The following is a 21,389-nucleotide window of genomic DNA, read 5'->3' on the forward strand; positions in this document are numbered from 1 at the left end:
TTGTTGTGCTGATTGACTGGCGGTTATTGGAGGGAAAAGATTTCCTCAACATCAACGCCATAGTAAAACGCTGTTTTTGGATATAAATATGAACATGATAGAACAAAAAATGCATGTATTGTCTAACATAATGTCCTAGGAGTGTCATCTGATGGAGATTGTCAAACGTTAGTGCATAATTTTAGCTGGTTTTCTGCTTTTGGTGACGCCTGTCTTTGAAGTGACAAAACATTACACACAGCTATTTTCAATGTACTCTCCTAACATAATTTAACTTTATGCTTTCGCCGTAAAGCCTTTTTGAAATCGGACAACGTGGTAAGATTAAGGAGATGTTTATCTTTCAAAGGGTGTAAGATAGTTGTATGTTTGAGAAATTTGAATTATGACATTTAATTGTTTTCAAATTTGGCGCTCTTGATATTTCACCTGTTGTTGATAGGGTGTACCAGGGGTGGGACGCTTGCCCATAGAGGTTAAATGTGGCTCTAAACTCCAACATTTTGGATTTCAGATCAAATGTTTCATATGAGGTGACAGTATATAATGTCACCTTTTATATGAGGATATTTTCATACATATCTGTTTCACCATTTAGAAAAATAAAAGCACTTTATCTATCTAGTCCCCCTATACCTGTTAGGGCTATGGGGCAGTATTGACACGGCCGGATAAAAACGTAACCCGATTTAATCTGGTTACTACTCCTGCCCAGTAACTAGAATATGCATATAATTATTGGCTTTGGATAGAAAACACCCTAAAGTTTCTAAAACTGTTTGAATGGTGTCTGTGTATAACAGAACTCAAATGGCAGGCCAAAACCTGAGAAGATTCCATGCAGGAAGTGGCCTGTCTGACAAGTTGTGTTTCATCTTGGCTCTTTTTATTGAAGACTGAGGATCTTTGCTCTAACGTGACACTTCCTACGGCTCCCATACGCTCTCAGAGCCTGGGAAAAAGCTGAACGATATCGATGCAGCCTCTGGCTGAAACACATTATCGCTTTTGGCAAATGGCCGATCAGAGGACAATGGGCTTAGGCGCGTGCCCGAGTCGACCCCATGCTTTATTTTCTTTCTTCTTTTTATCTAAACGCAGATTCCCGGTCGGAATATTATCGCTTTCTTATGAGAAAAATGGCATAAAAAATTGATTTTAAACAGCGGTTGACATGCTTCGAAGTACGGTAATGGAATATTTAGAATTTTTTTGTCACGAATTGCGCCATGCTCGTCACCCTTCTTTACCCTTTCGGATAGTGTCTTGAACGCACGAACAAAACGCCGCTGTTTGGATATAACTATGGATTATTTTGAACCAAACCAACATTTGTTATTGAAGTAGAAGTCCTGGGAGTGCATTCTGACGAAGACAGCAAAGGTAATAACATTTTTCTTATAGTAAATCTGACTTTGGTGAGTGCTAAACTTGCTGGGTGTCTAAATAGCTAGCCCTGTGATGCCGGGCTATCTACTGAGAATATTGCAAAATGTGCTTTCACCGAAAAGCTATTTTAAAATTGGACATATCGAGTGCATAGAGGAGTTGTGTATCTATAATTCTTAAAATAATTGTTGTGCTTTTTGTGAACGTTTATCGTGAGTAATTTAGTAAGTTCACCGGCAGTGTTCGGTGGGAATGCTAGTCCCATGCTAGTCACATGCTAATGTAAAAAGCTGTTTTTTGATATAAATATGAACTTGATTGAACAAAACATGCATGTATTGTATAACATAATGTCCTAGGTTTGTCATCTGATGAAGATCATCAAAGGTTAGTGCTGCATTTAGCTGTGGTTTGGGTTTATGTGACATTATATGCTAGCTTGAAAAATGGGTGTCTGATTATTTCTGGCTGGGTACTCTGCTGACATAATCTAATGTTTTGCTTTCGTTGTAAAGCCTTTTTGAAATCGGACAGTGTGGTTAGATTAACGAGAGTCTTGTCTTTAAAATGGTGTAAAATAGTCATATGTTTGAGAAATTGAAGTTTTTGCATTTTTGAGGTTTTTGAATAACGCGCCACAGGATTACACTGGCTGTTACGTAGGTGGGACGATTTGGTGCCACCTGGCCTAGAGAGGTTAAAGAAGTCATATGTTTCCTGACCAATTCACTCATAGTGTATTAAATTAGTCAAAAGTTTAGTGTTTGGTCCCATATTCTTTGACTGCAACGACTACATCAAGCTAACCTCTCACCATTACCAATAACAGAGGCTACAACAAAACATGCTAACCTCTCACCATTACCAATAACAGAGGATACAACAAAACATGCTAACCTCTCACCCTTACCAATAACAGAGGATACAACAAAACATGCTAACCTCTCACCATTACCAATAACAGAGAATACAACAAAACATGCTAACCTCTCACCATTACTAATAACAGAGGATACAACAAAACATGCTAACCTCTCACCATTGCCAATAACAGAGGCTACAACAAAACATGCTAACCTCTTACCATTACCAATAACAGAGGCTACAACAAAACATGCTAACCTCTCACCATTACCAATAACAGAGGCTACAACAAAACAAGCTAACCTCTTACCATTACCAATAACAGAGACTACAACAAAACATGCTAACCTCTCACCATTACCAATAACAGAGGCTACAACAAAACATGCTAACCTCTCACCATTACCAATAACAGAGACTACAACAAAACATGCTAACCTCTCACCATTACCAATAACAGAGGATACAACAAAACATGCTAACCTCTCACCATTACCAATAACAGAGGCTACAACAAAACAAGCTAACCTCTCACCATTACCAATAACAGAGGCTACAACAAAACATGCTAACCTCTCACCATTACCAATAACAGAGGCTACAACAAAACATGCTAACCTCTCACCATTACCAATAACAGAGGCTACAACAAAACATGCTAACCTCTCACCATTACCAATAACAGAGGCTACAACAACACATGCTAACCTCTCACCATTACCAATAACAGAGGCTACAACAACACATGCTAACCTCTCACCATTACCAATAACAGAGGCTACAACAAAACATGCTAACCTCTCACCATTACCAATAACAGAGGCTACAACAAAACATGCTAACCTCTCACCATTACCAATAACAGAGGATACAACAAAACATGCTAACCTCTCACCATTACCAATAACAGAGGCTACAACAAAACAAGCTAACCTCTCACCATTACCAATAACAGAGACTACAACAAAACATGCTAACCTCTCACCATTACCAATAACAGAGGCTACAACAAAACATGCTAACCTCTCACCATTACCAATAACAGAGACTACAACAAAACATGCTAACCTCTCACCATTACCAATAACAGAGGATACAACAAAACATGCTAACCTCTCACCATTACCAATAACAGAGGCTACAACAAAACAAGCTAACCTCTCACCATTACCAATAACAGAGGCTACAACAAAACATGCTAACCTCTCACCATTACCAATAACAGAGGCTACAACAAAACATGCTAACCTCTCACCATTACCAATAACAGAGGCTACAACAAAACATGCTAACCTCTCACCATTACCAATAACAGAGGCTACAACAACACATGCTAACCTCTCACCATTACCAATAACAGAGGCTACAACAACACATGCTAACCTCTCACCATTACCAATAACAGAGGCTACAACAAAACATGCTAACCTCTCACCATTACCAATAACAGAGGCTACAACAAAACATGCTAACCTCTCACTATTACCAATAACAGAGGATACAACAAAACATGCTAACCTCTCACCATTACCAATAACAGAGGCTACAACAAAACATGCTAACCTCTCACCATTACCAATAACAGAGGATTCAACAAAACATGCTAACCTCTCACCATTACCAATAGAGGCTACAACAAAACATGCTAACCTCTCACCATTACCAATAACAGAGGCTACAACAAAACATGCTAACCTCTCACCATTACCAATAACAGAGGATACAACAAAACATGCTAACCTCTCACCATTACCAATAACAGAGGCTACAACAAAACATGCTAACCTCTCACCATTACCAATAACAGAGGCTACAACAACACATGCTAACCTCTCACCATTACCAATAACAGAGGCTACAACAAAACAAGCTAACCTCTCACCATTACCAATAACAGAGGCTACAACAAAACAAGCTAACCTCTCACCATTACCAATAACAGAGGCTACAACAAAACATGCTAACCTCTCACCATTACCAATAACAGAGGGTACAACGAAACACTTGTTGACCAACTACAGGAATACTAACCTCAAAGTCTCCAGTCTGCAGTGGGGATCCTCCAGTCCAGCAGAGAGCAGCTCCACTCCTGAATCCTTCAGGTCATTGTTACTCAGGTCCAGCTCTCTCAGGTGTGAGTGGTTTGAACTGAGAACTGAGGCCAACACTTTACAGGATGTGTCTGTGAGTTTACAGCCAGTGAGTCTGCCAACACAGAAGAAATACAATGACAGACATTTTGTATTAAAATGATACGCTTAGCTTTCTCTGTTTACGCTGTTACCCGTTTACAAATAATGTGTTGGGTTTGACCTCAGAGCTGAGACCAGAGAAGCACAGCCTTCCTCTGTGACTAGACAGCCTGACAGCCTGCAAAGAGTCAAATCATATTAAAACCACACTGCTATTCTTTGGCTGGTGAAAATAGTGGCAGTATATTTCTTCAAAATATTCAGATACATCAGTGTCCTGAAACCTGCCATATCTACTCATACATTAAAGTATCATATTATAAATTACAAATTATCAAAGTTTTGCCTGCAGATAGAAACATGTATAGTACAAATATTTGAGTAGACTGACCAGACCAGTTTAAAAGCAGTATCAGTCAAAAGACAGACAGTGAGGTATCAGATTTAGATTGTATTGAGTATACAGTCCACACCATATCTATTTTGACAGTGAAGATAACATTTTAAATGTGGCTCTATACTCCAACATTTTGGATTTCAGATCAAATGTTTCATATGAGGTGACAGTATATAATGTCACCTTTTATTTGAGGATATTTTCATACATATCTGATTCACCATTTAGAAAAATGAAAGCACTTTATGCATCTAGTCCCCCTATTTAAAGAAGTCATATGTTTTCTGACCAATTCACTCATAGTGTATTAAATTAGTCAAAAGTTTAGTATTTGGTCCCATATTCTTTGACTGCAATGACTACATCAACCCTGTGACTGCCATGATTGAGAAAGATCATGAATAATAATGAGTGAGAGAGTTACAGAGGCTACAACAAAACATGCTAACCTCTCACCATTACCAATAACAGAGGATACAACAAAACATGCTAACCTCTCACCATTACCAATAACAGAGGCTACAACTAAACATGCTAACCTCTCACCATTACCAATAACAGAGGCTACAACAAAACATGCTAACCTCTCACCATTACCAATAACAGAGGCTACAACAAAACATGCTAACCTCTCACCATTACCAATAACAGAGGCTACAACAAAACATGCTAACCTCTCACCATTACCAATAACAGTGGCTACAACAAAACATGCTAACCTCTCACCATTACCAATAACAGAGGATACAACAAAACATGCTAACCTCTCACCATTACCAATAACAGAGGCTACAACAAAACATGCTAACCTCTCACCATTACCAATAACAGAGGATACAACAAAACATGCTAACCTCTCACCATTACCAATAACAGAGGCTACAACTAAACATGCTAACCTCTCACCATTACCAATAACATAGGCTACAACAAAACATGCTAACCTCTCACCATTACCAATACAGAGACTACAACAAAACATGCTAACCTCTCACCATTACCAATAACAGAGGCTACAACAAAACATGCTAACCTCTCACCATTACCAATAACAGAGGATACAACAAAACATGCTAACCTCTCACCATTACCAATAACAGAGGCTACAACAAAACATGCTAACCTCTCACCATTACCAATAACAGAGGATTCAACAAAACATGCTAACCTCTCACCATTACCAATAGAGGCTACAACAAAACATGCTAACCTCTCACCATTACCAATAACAGAGGCTACAACAAAACATGCTAACCTCTCACCATTACCAATAACAGAGGATACAACAAAACATGCTAACCTCTCACCATTACCAATAACAGAGGCTACAACAAAACATGCTAACCTCTCACCATTACCAATAACAGAGGCTACAACAACACATGCTAACCTCTCACCATTACCAATAACAGAGGCTACAACAAAACAAGCTAACCTCTCACCATTACCAATAACAGAGGCTACAACAAAACAAGCTAACCTCTCACCATTACCAATAACAGAGGCTACAACAAAACAAGCTAACCTCTCACCATTACCAATAACAGAGGCTACAACAAAACAAGCTAACCTCTCACCATTACCAATAACAGAGGGTACAACGAAACACTTGTTGACCAACTACAGGAATACTGACCTCAGAGTCTCCAGTCTGCAGTGGGGATCCTCCAGTCCAGCAGAGAGCAGCTTCACTCCTGAATCCTTCAGGTCATTGTTACTCAGGTCCAGCTCTCTCAGGTGTGAGGGGTTTGAACTGAGAACTGAGGCCAACACTTTACAGGATGTGTCTGTGAGTTTACAGCCAGTGAGTCTGCCAACACAGAAGAAATACAATGACAGACATTTTGTATTAAAATGACACGCTTAGCTTTCTCTGTTTACGCTGTTACCCGTTTACAAATAATGTGTTGGGTTTGACCTCAGAGCTGAGACCAGAGAAGCACAGCCTTCCTCTGTGACTAGACAGCCTGACAGCCTGCAAAGAGTCAAATCATATTAAAACCACACTGCTATTCTTTGGCTGGTGAAAATAGTGGCAGTATATTTCTTCAAAATATTCAGATACATCAGTGTCCTGAAACCTGCCATATCTACTCATACATTAAAGTATCATATTATAAATTACAAATTATCAAAGTTTTGCCTGCAGATAGAAACATGTATAGTACAAATATTTGAGTAGACTGACCAGACCAGTTTAAAAGCAGTATCAGTCAAAAGACAGACAGTGAGGTATCAGATTTAGATTGTATTGAGTATACAGTCCACACCATATCTATTTTGACAGTGAAGATAACATTTTAAATGTGGCTCTATACTCCAACATTTTGGATTTCAGATCAAATGTTTCATATGAGGTGACAGTATATAATGTCACCTTTTATTTGAGGATATTTTCATACATATCTGATTCACCATTTAGAAAAATGAAAGCACTTTATGCATCTAGTCCCCCTATTTAAAGAAGTCATATGTTTTCTGACCAATTCACTCATAGTGTATTAAATTAGTCAAAAGTTTAGTATTTGGTCCCATATTCTTTGACTGCAATGACTACATCAACCCTGTGACTGCCATGATTGAGAAAGATCATGAATAATAATGAGTGAGAGAGTTACAGAGGCTACAACAAAACATGCTAACCTCTCACCATTACCAATAACAGAGGATACAACAAAACATGCTAACCTCTCACCATTACCAATAACAGAGGCTACAACTAAACATGCTAACCTCTCACCATTACCAATAACAGAGGCTACAACAAAACATGCTAACCTCTCACCATTACCAATAACAGAGGCTACAACAAAACATGCTAACCTCTCACCATTACCAATAACAGAGGCTACAACAAAACATGCTAACCTCTCACCATTACCAATAACAGTGGCTACAACAAAACATGCTAACCTCTCACCATTACCAATAACAGAGGATACAACAAAACATGCTAACCTCTCACCATTACCAATAACAGAGGCTACAACAAAACATGCTACCCTCTCATCATTACCAATTTATTTATTTATTTCACCTTTATTTAACCAGGTAGGCAAGTTGAGAACAAGTTCTCATTTACAATTACGACCTGGCCAAGTTAAAGCAAAGCAGTTCGACACATATAACAACACAGAGTAACACATGGAGTTAAACAAATGTAACCCTCTCACCAGGCTTGAATATGACTCTCACAACATTAACATATGTAGAGTATCTCAGCAGCATGGGATGTTAGGTGAGAAGGACATCTCCAATAAGAATTCCTATTGTAAACTATCTAGGGTTATGACAATAGGGTATTAACTTCAGATGAAATGATTATAGGTTTCTGTTATTGAATCAGGATAAACCATCCCATGCATTAAATTAAAACAATTAATGACTCCACCAAGGCAACATACATAATGTTCCATATGTGTATTAAAACATTTTCAAACACAAATACATGTTCAGACACAACATCAAAAGAAAAAAATAATAATAATAAACCCCAATGAGTCGTGCACAACCCGTGTCCAAATTAAGCACCTCACATTGTGGTTACTCACGACTTGGTAGATATTCCCTCAGCGAAGTATGGCAGTTCCATGCAGGTTTCCTCACAAAGTCCAAGGCAGCACAGCTACCCATGCAGACAGTACTCCTTAGTAACCGATATCCCCATGGCAACACGAACTCGTTAAGCTTCCCAAGCAATTATCTCCCGGTGTCACACGATGCTAGGCTAACCTCTAGGCTGGCTAATACCTCCACGACGAGACGGTAGCTTCAGTCTTTACTAAGTTTTAACAAAATTATAACAACTCTTTTATTAAATAAAACATGTATTTCCCTTCATGTCTTAGTAGCTATGGGTTTTGTTGTAGTTCTGTCGTCTTCTTTTATAATTTTTCTTCACCAACCGTCCTGAGGTAAAACGTCCATCCTTTCATCAACGTCTTTTTCCCTCCCGTTAACCAGGTCAACTCCCATTGGCCACAACTTAACAAGCGACCTTATTGGTCAAAACGTAAACTTCAAAGTAAAACAAACTATTCATCAACTTCCGGTTTGGAGCGAGCAGTCGCACCACGCTTCGCTCCACAGGTAATATTCCACTTCGCTACATTACAACGGCTTGATTTGTTTGATCTGAGCAATTCTTCTTAGCTAGCTACATAGCCGTCTTTGTATCAAAGATAATTGTGTAGTTTAGAGTAACTGAGTAATTATCGAGGCTAGCTATCTTCGTCCTCCTAACGTAGTCAACACTGCTAGCTGCTAACTAGCTAGTCATCACTGTTAGCTGGCCAACTTCTACCGACTAGCAGCACCGCAGAAACTATTACATTACAACGCAACGACTTGATTAGTGTGGTGTTAGTGTTAGTTAGCCAGCTACATAGTTGTCTGTGCTGTCTCTGTATCTAAGATAATTGTGTAGTTTGAGTTTGAGTATTATGGAGGTGTGCTAGCCAGCCGCGACGCGGCGCCAGACTTACTCAACACACCTAGTCATCATTAACCCACTGCCAGATAGCCATCCGTTACCGACTAGCAGCGCTGTAGTTACTAATACTTCACAACGGAACGATTTGACTAGTGCAGTGTTACCTAGCTAGCTACCTAGTTGTCTTTGTCATAGCTTGATAATTGTTAATTGATAATTGTTAGCTAGCCAGCCATCGAGGTTAGCTAGCCAGCTATTTCCGTCCCCCGCGACGCCATTTTTCCTAACCTAGCCAACTATTACCGACGAGCAGCATTGTTGAAACTAAATACACTACAAGGAACGTCTTGATTAGTGTTATGTTAGCTAGCTAGCTACAAAGTTGCTTTGTATCATGACAAGGTGTAGTACTGAAACTACCGAGGTTACCTAGCCAGCTACACGTTCAAAGTCAACAACGCAGCCACTGCTAGCTAGCCTACTCCACCAGCCAGCAGTACTGTATCATTTTAGTCAATAACATTTTTGCAACGTAAGCTTAACTTCCTGAACATTCGAGACGTGTAGTCCACTTGTCACTCCAATCTCATTTGCATTAGCGTAGCCTCTTCTGTAGCTTGTCTACTATGTGTCTGCCTATCCCTGTTCTCTCTCCTCTGCACAGGCCATACAAACGCTCCACACCGCGTGGCCGCTGCCGCTCTAACCTGGTGGTCCCAGCGCGCACGACCCACGTGGAGTTCCAGGTCTCCGGCAGCCTCTGGAACTGCCGGTCTGCGGCCAACAAGGCTGAGTTCATCTCAGCCTATGCTACCCTCCAGTCCCTAGACTTCCTGGCGCTGACGGAAACATGGATCACCACAGATAACACTGCTACTCCTACTGCTCTCTCCTCGTCTGACTACGTGTTCTCGCATACCCCTAGAGCATCGAGCCAGCGGGGTGGTGGCACTGGAATCCTCATCTCTCCCAAGTGGACATTCTCTCTTTCTCCCCTGACCCATCTGTCTATCTCCTCATTTGAATTCCATGCTGTCACAGTTACCAGCCCTTTCAAGCTTAACATCCTTATCATTTATCGCCCTCCAGGTTCCCTTGGAGAGTTCATCAATGAGCTTGACGCCTTGATAAGTTCCTTTCCTGAGGATGGCTCACCTCTCACAGTTCTGGGTGACTTTAACCTCCCCACGTCTACCTTCGACTCATTCCTCTCTGCCTCCTTCTTTCCACTCCTCTCCTCTTTCGACCTCACCCTCTCACCTTCCCCCCCTACTCACAAGGCAGGCAATACGCTTGACCTCATCTTTACTAGATGCTGTTCTTCCACTAATCTCATTGCAACTCCCCTCCAAGTCTCCGACCACTACCTTGTATCCTTTTCCCTCTCGCTCTCATCCAACACTTCTCACTCTCCCCCTACTCGGATGGTATTGCGCCGTCCCAACCTTCGCTCTCTCTCTCCCGCTACTCTCTCCTCTTCCATCCTATCATCTCTTCCCTCTGCTCAAACCTTCTCCAACCTATCTCCTGATTCTGCCTCCTCAACCCTCCTCTCCTCCCTCTCTGCATCCTTTGATTTCCTCTGTCCCCTATCCTCCAGGCCGGCTCGGTCCTCCCCTCCTGCTCCGTGGCTCGACGACTCACTGCGAGCTCACAGAACAGGGCTCCGGGCAGCCGAGCGGAAATGGAGGAAAACTCGCCTCCCTGCGGACCTGGCATCCTTTCACTCCCTCCTCTCTACATTTTCCTCTTCTGTCTCTGCTGCTAAAGCCACTTTCTACCACTCTAAACTCCAAGCATCTGCCTCTAACCCTAGGAAGCTCTTTGCTACCTTCTCCTCCCTCCTGAATCCTCCTCCCCCTCCCCCCCCCCTCCTCCCTCTCTGCGGATGACTTCGTCAACCATTTTGAAAAGAAGGTTGACGACATCCGATCCTCGTTTGCTAAGTCAAACGACACTGCTGGTCCTGCTCACACTGCCCTACCCTGTGCTTTGACCTCTTTCTCCCCTCTCTCTCCAGATGAAATCTCGCGTCTTGTGACGGCCGGCCGCCCAACAACCTGCCCACTTGACCCTATCCCCTCCTCTCTTCTCCAGACCATTTCCGGAGACCTTCTCCCCTACCTCACCTCGCTCATCAACGCATCCTTGACCGCTGGCTACGTCCCTTCCGTCTTCAAGAGAGCGAGAGTTGCACCCCTTCTGAAAAAACCTACACTCGATCCCTCCGATGTCAACAACTACAGGCCAGTATCCCTTTTTTCCTTTCTCTCCAAAACTCTTGAACGCGCCGTGCTTGGCCAGCTCTCTTGCTATCTCTCTCAGAATGACCTTCTTGATCCTAATCAGTCAGGTTTCAAGACTGGGCATTCAACTGAGACTGCTCTTCTCTGTGTCACGGAGGCTCTCCGCACTGCTAAAGCTAACTCTCTCTCCTCTGCTCTCATCCTTCTAGACCTATCTGCTGCCTTTGATACCGTGAACCATCAGATCCTCCTCTCCACCCTCTCCGAGCTGGGCATCTCCGGCACCGCGCACGCTTGGATTGCGTCCTACCTGACAGGTCGCTCCTACCAGGTGGCGTGGCGAGAATCTGTCTCCGCACCACGTGCTCTCACCACTGGTGTCCCCCAGGGCTCTGTTCTTGGCCCACTCCTATTCTCGCTATAAACCAAGTCACTTGGCTCTGTCATATCCTCACATGGTCTCTCATATCATTGCTATGCAGATGACACACAATTAATCTTCTCCTTTCCCCCTTCTGACAACCAGGTGGCGAATCGCATCTCTGCATGTCTGGCAGACATATCAGTGTGGATGACGGATCACCACCTCAAGCTGAACCTCGGCAAGACGGAGCTGCTCTTCCTCCCGGGGAAGGACTGCCCGTTCCATGATCTCGCCATCACGGTTGACAACTCCCTTGTGTCCTCCTCCCAGAGTGCTAAGAGCCTTGGCGTGACCCTGGACAACATTTTTTACATTTACATTTTAGTCATTTAGCAGACGCTCTTATCCAGAGCGACTTACAGTAGTGAGTGCATACACCCTGTCGTTCTCCACCAACATCAAGGCGGTGACCCGATCCTGTAGGTTCATGCTCTACAACATTCGCAGAGTACGACCCTGCCTCACACAGGAAGCGGCGCAGGTCCTAATCCAGGCACTTGTCATCTCCCGTCTGGATTACTGCAACTCGCTGTTGGCTGGGCTCCCTGCCTGTGCCATTAAACCCCTACAACTCATCCAGAACGCCGCAGCCCGTCTGGTGTTCAACCTTCCCAAGTTCTCTCACGTCACCCCGCTCCTCCGCTCTCTCCACTGGCTTCCAGTCGAAGCTCGCATCCGCTACAAGACCATGGTGCTTGCCTACGGAGCTGTGATGGGAACGGCACCTCCGTACCTTCAGGCTCTGATCAGGCCCTACACCCAAACAAGGGCACTCCGTTCATCCACCTCTGGCCTGCTCGCCTCCCTACCTCTGAGGAAGCACAGTTCCCGCTCAGCCCAGTCAAAACTGTTCGCTGCTCTGGCACCCCAATGGTGGAACAAGCTCCCTCACGACGCCAGGACAGCGGAGTCAATCACCACCTTCCGGAGACACCTGAAACCCCACCTCTTCAAGGAATACCTGGGATAGGATAAAGTAATCCTTCTAACCCCCCCCTTAAAAGATTTAGATGCACGATTGTAAAGTGGTTGTTCCACTGGATATTATAGGTGAATGCACCAATTTGTAAGTCGCTCTGGATAAGAGCGTCTGCTAAATGACTAAAATGTAAATGTAAATGTATTCACTTATACATTAAATAAATATTTCTTCAAAAAGCATAATGCATTAACAACATTACAGTTTAGGAGCAATTCAATCATCTTTTAAATATAATACCAATTAATTATAACAAATAAACTCAATACTTGGTTCAAACAAGGGTATTACACAAACATACAGTCAATAATACAGTAGAAAAATAAGTCTATATACAATGTGAGCAAATGAAGTGAAATAAGGGAGGTAAAGGCAAAAAAAGGCCATGGTGGCAAAGTAAATCCAATATAGCAAGTAAAACACTGGAATGGTAGATATGCAGTGGAAGAAAGTGCAAAGTAGAAATAATGGGGAGCAAAGGAGCTAAATAAATAAATACAGTAGGGGAAGAGGTAGTTGGGCTAAATTATAGATGGGCTATGTACAGGTGCAGTAATCTGTGAGCTGCTCTGACAGCTGGTGCTTAAAGCTAGTGAGGGAGATAAGTGTTTCCAGTTTTAGAGATTTTTGTAGTTCGTTCCAGTCATTGGCAGCAGAGAACTGGAAGAAGAGGCGGCCGAAGGAGGAATTGGCTTTGGGGGTGACCAGGGAGATATACCTGCTGGAGCGCGTGCTACAGGTGGGTGCTGCTATGGTGACCAGTGAGCGGAGATAAGGGGGGACTTTACCTAGCAGGGTCTTGTAGATGACCTGGAGCCAGTGGGTTTGGCGACGAGTATGAAGCGAGGGCCAGACAACGAGAGCGTACAGGTTGCAGTGGTGGGTAGTACTGTATATGGGGATTTGGTGACAAAACGGATGGCACTGTGATAGACTGCATTCAATGTATTGAGTAGGGTATTGGAGGCTATTTTGTAAATGACATCGCCGAAGTCGAGGATCGGTAGGATGGTCAGTTTTATAAGGGTATGTTTGGCAGCATGAGTGAAGGATGCTATGTTGCGAAATAGGAAGCCAATTCTAGATTTAACTTTGGATTGGAGATGCTTATAGTGAGTCTGGAAGGAGAGTTTACAGTCTAACCAGACACCTAGGTATTTGTAGGTGTCCACATATTCTAAGTCAGAAGCATCCAGAGTAGTGATGCTGGACGGGCGGGCAGGTGCAGGCAGCGATCGGTTGAAGAGCATGCATTTAGTTTTACTTGTAGTTAAGAGCAGTTGGAGGCCACGGAAGGAGAGGTGTATGGCATTGAAGCTCGTCTGGAGGTTAGTTAACACAGTGTCCAAAGAAGGGCCAGAAGTATACAGAATAACACCAATAACAGAGGGGGTCTGATCTTTGTGCCTCTGTAAATTTCTCATTCATCATCATTAACGATTCATTCATGATTATTCATAATCATGGTAGCATCCACATGAATGTAGAAGTGTTCAGAAACATCTTCTATTCTTACTGACAATACAAGTGAAGTGACTCCAAAATGACAGGACATTATTCACCATTCAGTTTCTATTAGGAAAAACATCATCCAAAACACAACCAAAACAAACTGAAAAATGAATTCAACAAGTTTGTAGAATCACAAGCTTGATGTAATCACTGCAGGCATGGAATATGGTACAACTACTAAACTTATGACTACTTTAATACAATATAAGTGAATTTGTCCAAATAATTAAGACTTATTCAAATGGGAGAACTACGTACAGAAAGTCCTTTAATTTCTAAACGGTAAAACAGATATGCATGAAAATACCCTCAAATAAAAGGTGACATTATGTAAGGTCACCTAATATGAAACATCTCAAATCCAAAATGCTGGAGCATAGCACCACATTTAAAACTGTAAGCTTCACTGTCCAAACACATATGGTGTGGACTATGTGTGTCTGGTAAACACATGTGGATCTGGTGAACAGTTACCACTTGTTGACCAACGAAAGGAATACTGACCTCAGAGTCTTCAGTCTGCAGTGTTGATCCTCCAGTCCAGCAGAGAGCAGCTCCACTCCTGAATCCTTCAGGTCATTGTTACTCAGGTCCAGCTCTCTCAGGTGTGAGGGGTTTGACTCCAGAGCTGAGACCAGAGAAGCACAGCCTTCCTCTGTGACTCCACAGCCTGACAGCCTGCAAAGAGATCATCATGACTTCACAAACACACTGTTTAGTTAACACCAGTAGTGTTGAAGGACAACGGTAGATGCATTAGGTTTATTCTCTCAAACAACATATAGATTCATCTTCCGTCTCCTAGAATTGTATGGTCATATTGTTATACTAGATTGAATATCTGATTCAATATGTTATTCAAAATAATATTATATACATATTATAATACATATTTTTCTCTAAACTGAATATTTCCTCCAGATGATTCTTCCAGATGATGTCATTTTATTTACTCACAGAGCAGCTCTGGAGACTTTGACCACTGGCAGCAGCCTCAGAAGACTTTCCTCTGATCTGGAGTATTTCTTCAGGTCAAACACATCCAGCTCCTTTTCTGAAGTCAGCAACACAAAGACCAGAGCTGACCACTGTGCAGGTGACAGTTCTTCTTCTGAGAGACTTCCTGAGCTCAGGAAGCTTTGGATCTCCTCCACTAGAGAATGGTCATTCAGTTCATTCAGACAGTGGAACAGATTGATGCTCCTCTCTGGAGAGGGATTCTCCCTGATCTTCTCCTTGATGTAGTTCACTGTTTCTTCATGGCTCTGTGAGGTGCTTCTTGTCTTTGTCAGTAGACCTCGTAAGTGCTTCTGATTGGACTCCAGTGAGAGTCCCAGAAGGAAGCGGAGGAAAAGGTCCAGGTTTCCTGTCTCACTTTGTAAGGCTTTATCCACAGCACTCTTGTAGACAGACTTGTCTCTGTACAGCAGAGAAAAGATGCTGGACTTTGTTTGCTGTTTGTCCATGAGATTCTCATTTTGGTTGATGAATGAGAGGAACACATACACAGCAGCCAGAAACTCCTGAATGCTCAGATGAACGAAGCAGTACACCTTGTCTTGGTACAGAACACATTCCTCTTTAAAGATCTGTGTGCACAATCCTGAGTACACAGAGGCTTCATTGACATCAATGCCAGCCTCTTTCAGGTCTTTTTCATAGAAAAACAAATTGCCCTTCTCTAGCTGTTGAAAAGCCAGTTTTCCCAGTGGCAGAATGCTCTCTTTATTCCAGTGTGGACCTGTCTCTTCTTTCCCAAGATACTTTTCATTCTTCTGTTTGGTATGAAACACCACAAGGTGTGTGTACATCTCAGTCAGAGTCTTGGGCATCTCTTCTCTCTTATGTTTCAGCATGTGTTCGAGGACTGTTGCAGAAATCCAACAGAAGACTGGAATGTGGCACATGATGTGGAGGCTCCTTGATGTCTTTATGTGTGAGATGATTCTGCTGGCCAGCTCCTCATCACTGAATCTCTTTCTGAAGTACTCCTCCTTCTGTGGGTCATTGAACCCTCGTACCTCTGTCACCTGGTCAACACACCCTGAAGGGATCTTATTGGCTGCTGCAGGTCGGGTAGTTATCCAGATGAGAGCAGAGGGAAGCAGATTTCCCTTGATGAGATTTGTCAGCAGAACATCCACTGAGGTTGACTCTGTGACGTCACAACAGATCTTGTTCTTCTGGAAGTCTAGGGGCAGTCGGCACTCATCCAGACCATCAAAGATGAACAGAACTTTGTACTTGTTGTAGATGGTGATTCCTGATTGTTTGGTTTCCATTGAGAAGTTATTGAGAAGTTCAATGAAAGTGTGTTTGTCCTCTTTCATCAAATTCAGCTCCCGGAAAGGGAATGAAAATACAAATTGAACATCCTGATTTGCTTTTCCTTCAGCCCAGTCCAGAATGAACTTCTGCACAGAGACTGTTTTTCCAATGCCAGCGACTCCCTTTGTCAGCACAGTTCTGATACGTTTGTCTTGTCCAGTTAAGGGTTTGAAGATGTCGTTACATTTGATTGCAGTCTCTGGTCTTGCTTGTTTCCTGGTTGTTGTCTCAATCTGTCTCAGCTCATGTTCATTATTGACCTGTCCTGTTCCACCCTCTGTGATGTAGAGCTCTGTGTAGATCTTATTGAGAAGTGTTGGGTTTCCTTGTTTAGCGATCCCCTCAAATACACATTGAAACTTCTTCTTTAGATTAGATTTGAGTTCACGTTGGCAAATCACAGCAAGCTCATCTGAATGAAGAAATAGCACAGAGGATATTAATATTACATCTGTTTTAATGCCTACAGTATTGTAGGACTGTTATAAAGTTTAAATTATAATAATTTATTCTCTTAACTGACTGTATAAATGTGTAAATGTTTTCATAATGCATTACAGACTGGTGTGACTGATTATTATATTATTGGTATTATTGATGGTATTATTAATGTTGTCTCTCTCTGTCTCTCTCTGTCTCTGTCTCTCTCTCTAAATTAATCAACACAATACATCCCTGCTGCTACTTGATGAGGTCACTAGGTGTTGTGTTAAGGCTGCTACAATATCATTGAGTTACACAGCTACTTTAGCTGTACTTTAGCTACAGCTTTTAAATGTTATAAAACAGCATTCAACAAGAGGCAGACAGATCTTACATTTCTCCAGTGTGTCAGCGAGCTCCTTCTGGTTCATTTTCCTCAGGACGTGCAGTGTGATCTTCAGAGCCCCCTCTCTGGCACTGCTCTCCTGCTTCTCATCTTCAGCATCCACCACTTCCTTATCCTGCTTCTGACTCTCATAGCCTTCTGGGAGTTCTGGACTAAGAATCCTCTTGAACATCTTCAGCTCGTTCTTCACAAATGTCATAATTTTCTCTTCAAGCAACTGAAATAAATCAAGTAAATAAGTTAAGCAAGAGAAGAAATGCTTTCTCATTAACACATTATTGAATAATTGACAGATCAACTTTACTTGAGGTCAACAAAAACAAATGTTCATAACAGGACCACATACACTGAATATAGAGTCCAGGTTTGTTTGATGACTCTGGGAAGACTGACCACTGAGAATCTCTGACTCTGATCTCTGCTGTTGGTTTCTGTGGACAAAACATGAGATTACAGCACACACACACACACACACACACACACCACACACACACACACACACACACACACACACACACACACACACACACACACACACACACACACACACACACACACACACACACACACACACACACACACACACGTGGAGGGAACAATGTGTTTGTTTAATATTGTTTTAGGACTATATAAATGGACTAAAGTATTAGCCTATGGATTATGAAAACAACAAAAGAAATGTGAAAATGGGAGAGGAGAAATGACTAGAGACAGTGTTATTTAACTCACTGACCATGACCCATGAGTTATTCTTACCTTTGTTCAGTAGAAAAGTCTCCCTCTCTAAAATGTATAGGACGATTCATAGACTGGTCACATGTTTTCATTTCAGAGAGTCTGCCTCTCTCTCAGAGAAATCAGTAGTACTGCTAGGTTTAACACAGTAATAATATATATCTGCCTCACTCTCAGAGAAATCAGTAGTACTGCTAGGTTTAACACAGTAATAAAATATATCTGCCTCTCAGAGAAATCAGTAGTACTGCTAGGTTTAATACAGTAATAATATATATCTGCCTCTCAGAGAAATCAGTAGTACTGCTAGGTTTAACACAGTAATAATATATATCTGCCTCAGAGAAATCAGTAGTACTGCTAGGTTTAACACAGTAATAATATATATCTGCCTCACTCTCAGAGAAATCAGTAGTACTGCTAGGTTTAATACAGTAATAATATATATCTGCCTCTCAGAGAAATCAGTAGTACTGCTAGGTTTAACACAGTAATAATATATATCTGCCTCTCAGAGAAATCAGTAGTACTGCTAGGTTTAACACAGTAATAATATATATCTGCCTCACTCTCAGAGAAATCAGTAGTACTGCTAGGTTTAATACAGTAATAATATATATCTGCCTCTCAGAGAAATCAGTAGTACTGCTAGGTTTAACACAGTAATAATATATATCTGTCTCACTCTCAGAGATCAGGCTATAAGGAGTACCAGTACTGAGTCAATGTCCAGGGGTACCAGGTAGTTGAGGTAATAATGAGACTATAAGGAGTACCAGTACTGAGTCATTGTGCAGGGGTACCAGGTAGTTGAGGTAATAATGAGGCTATAAGGAGTACCAGTACTGAGTCAATGTGCAGGGGTACCAGGTAATTGAGGTAATATGTACATGTAGGTAGGGGTAAAAGTGACTAGACAATCAGGATAGAGATTATATCTCTTCATCCAGGGAGTGCGCAACACACACACACACACACACACACACACACACACACACACACACACACACACACACACACACACACACACACTCACACACAGGGAGGGAACGTTGTGTTTGTTTAATATTGTTTTAGGACTATGAAAATGGATAAAAGGATTAGCCTATGGATTATGAAAACAACCAAAAGAAATGTGAAAATGGGAGAGGAGAAATGACTAGAGACGGTGTTGTTTAACTCACTGACCATGACCCATGAGTTATTCTTACCTTTGTTCAGTAGAAAAGTCTCCCTCTCTAAACATTATAGGAGGTTCCATCGACTGGTCACTCTTCATGGACACACAGCTGGGAACAGGGGAGGCTGGTCTCTCCTGCTGGATTGGTCTTCAACACAACAGAGTCAAACATTACATCTCTCATCTACTCTGATCTCAGATGGGAAACATAAGAAGAGTTCCAAAACGCAACATATCACTTTACAGAAATGAGCTTTTATTGTTTAAAGAAATGATGTATTAATTATTACATCTCTCACAGACAAGGATTTGTTTAAAATCTATCACTTGATGGTTTCATTTCAGAGACAGAAATCATGTTTTTTTATGCAAAATGCTATATATCTCCCTCACTCTCAAATGTGACCGACCGGCTCAATTTGGTAATTAATTAAATAACTACATATATAGTGATTTTGGTTTATGTCAGTTTAATTGTTTGTTATGGTATAAGTTCTTATTTTATGATTGTAAGTGATAAAATTAACTAGTAATTCTCAGTAATTACTACTTTAGTAAGGAATAACACATTTTTTCAGCACTACTGCAGTTGCTAAATAATTCCAATAGATGGGAGCATAAGACCACAATGACATTTCAGAATATTAGATTAGTTTTCTCCCTGGATACACCACCACTCCCCACGCTTCCTGCAGAACCCCTGCAGTACCTCCGCAGACCCCGGATTGAGAACCCCTGATTTAGCAGATGCTCTTATCCAGAGAGATTTACAGTAAGTGCATTCACCTTAAGATAGCTATTTATTTAGGAAATAAACTTAATGAATTATTCATAAAATTGTTATCTCACCTCTTAGCTTTGGTGTCATGTCCCCCAGAGAGATGCATTTTAGAGGCAGGGGCCCCCTCCTCTCTCTCCCCAGAGAGACTCATTTTAGAGGCAGGGCCCCCCTCCTCTCTCTCCCCAGAGAGACTCATTTTAGAGGCAGGGCCCCCCTCCTCTCTCTCCCCAGAGAGACTCATTTTAGAGCACTGTCCCCTGTAAACAGAGATCCAGCATGTTGGTTGTGGTTAACACAGTGACAACTAAACAGAGATCCAGCATGTTGGTTGTGGTTAACACAGTAACAACTAAACAGAGATCCAGCATGTTGGTTGTGGTTAACACAGTGACAACTAAACAGAGATCCAGCATGTTGGTTGTGGTTAACACAGTGACAACTAAACAGAGATCCAGCATGTTGGTTGTGGTCAACACAGTGACAACTAAACAGAGATCCAGCATGTTGGTTAACACAGTAACAACTAAACAGAGATCCAGCATGTTGGTTGTGGTTAACACAGTGACAACTAAACAGAGATCCAGCATGTTGGTTGTGGTTAACACAGTGACAACTAAACAGAGATCCAGCATGTTGGTTGTGGTCAACACAGTGACAACTAAACAGAGATCCAGCATGTTGGTTGTGGTCAACACAGTGACAACTAAACAGAGATCCAGCATGTTGGTTGTGGTTAACACAGTAACAACTCATTATTTTATTCATTATCTCTTAGAAAAAAAAATGTTTTCTAACAGACACATCCAAACAGTCAGGTTATTTAATGTAATGACTTTTTCTAGCCCAATGACTACTCAAAACCCTCCCACAAGGCCTGAACACTAACTAATAGCCCCTGATTGGCCTACATCTTATTTTGGAGCGGCAGGTAGCCGGACGCGCGCACACGCACACGCACACAGGGAGGAAATGTTGTGTTTGTTTAATATTGTTTTAGGACTGTGAAAATGGACATAAGGAAAAGCCTATGGATTATGAAAACAACAACAATAAATGGGAAAATGGGAGAGGAGAAATGACTAGAGACAGTGTTGTTTAACT

At 41.9% G+C, this 21,389-nt stretch overlaps 1 protein-coding gene across 1 annotated transcript in view; it reads right to left on the reverse strand.

Annotated features, from left to right (window-relative positions):
- The window catches only part of LOC145875824 (NLR family CARD domain-containing protein 3), a 32,720-nt gene extending 14,860 nt beyond the window's left edge, over positions 1–17,860 (reverse strand). Inside the window, exons 1-3 of the mRNA XM_082971630.1 lie at positions 17,581–17,860; positions 15,398–17,175; positions 6,479–6,690 (exon numbers count right to left, since the gene is read on the reverse strand). Coding sequence (XP_082827756.1) covers positions 6,479–6,690; positions 15,398–17,175; positions 17,581–17,860 — 2,270 coding nt within the window. The remainder of the gene's footprint in view (positions 1–6,478; positions 6,691–15,397; positions 17,176–17,580) is intronic.
- Between the last annotated feature and the right edge of the window lie 3,529 nt (positions 17,861–21,389).

The sequence above is a fragment of the Salmo salar genome, unplaced genomic scaffold, assembly GCF_965601325.2.
Source record: "Salmo salar unplaced genomic scaffold, fSalSal1 ptg000360l, whole genome shotgun sequence".
Taxonomy (NCBI): domain Eukaryota; kingdom Metazoa; phylum Chordata; class Actinopteri; order Salmoniformes; family Salmonidae; genus Salmo; species Salmo salar.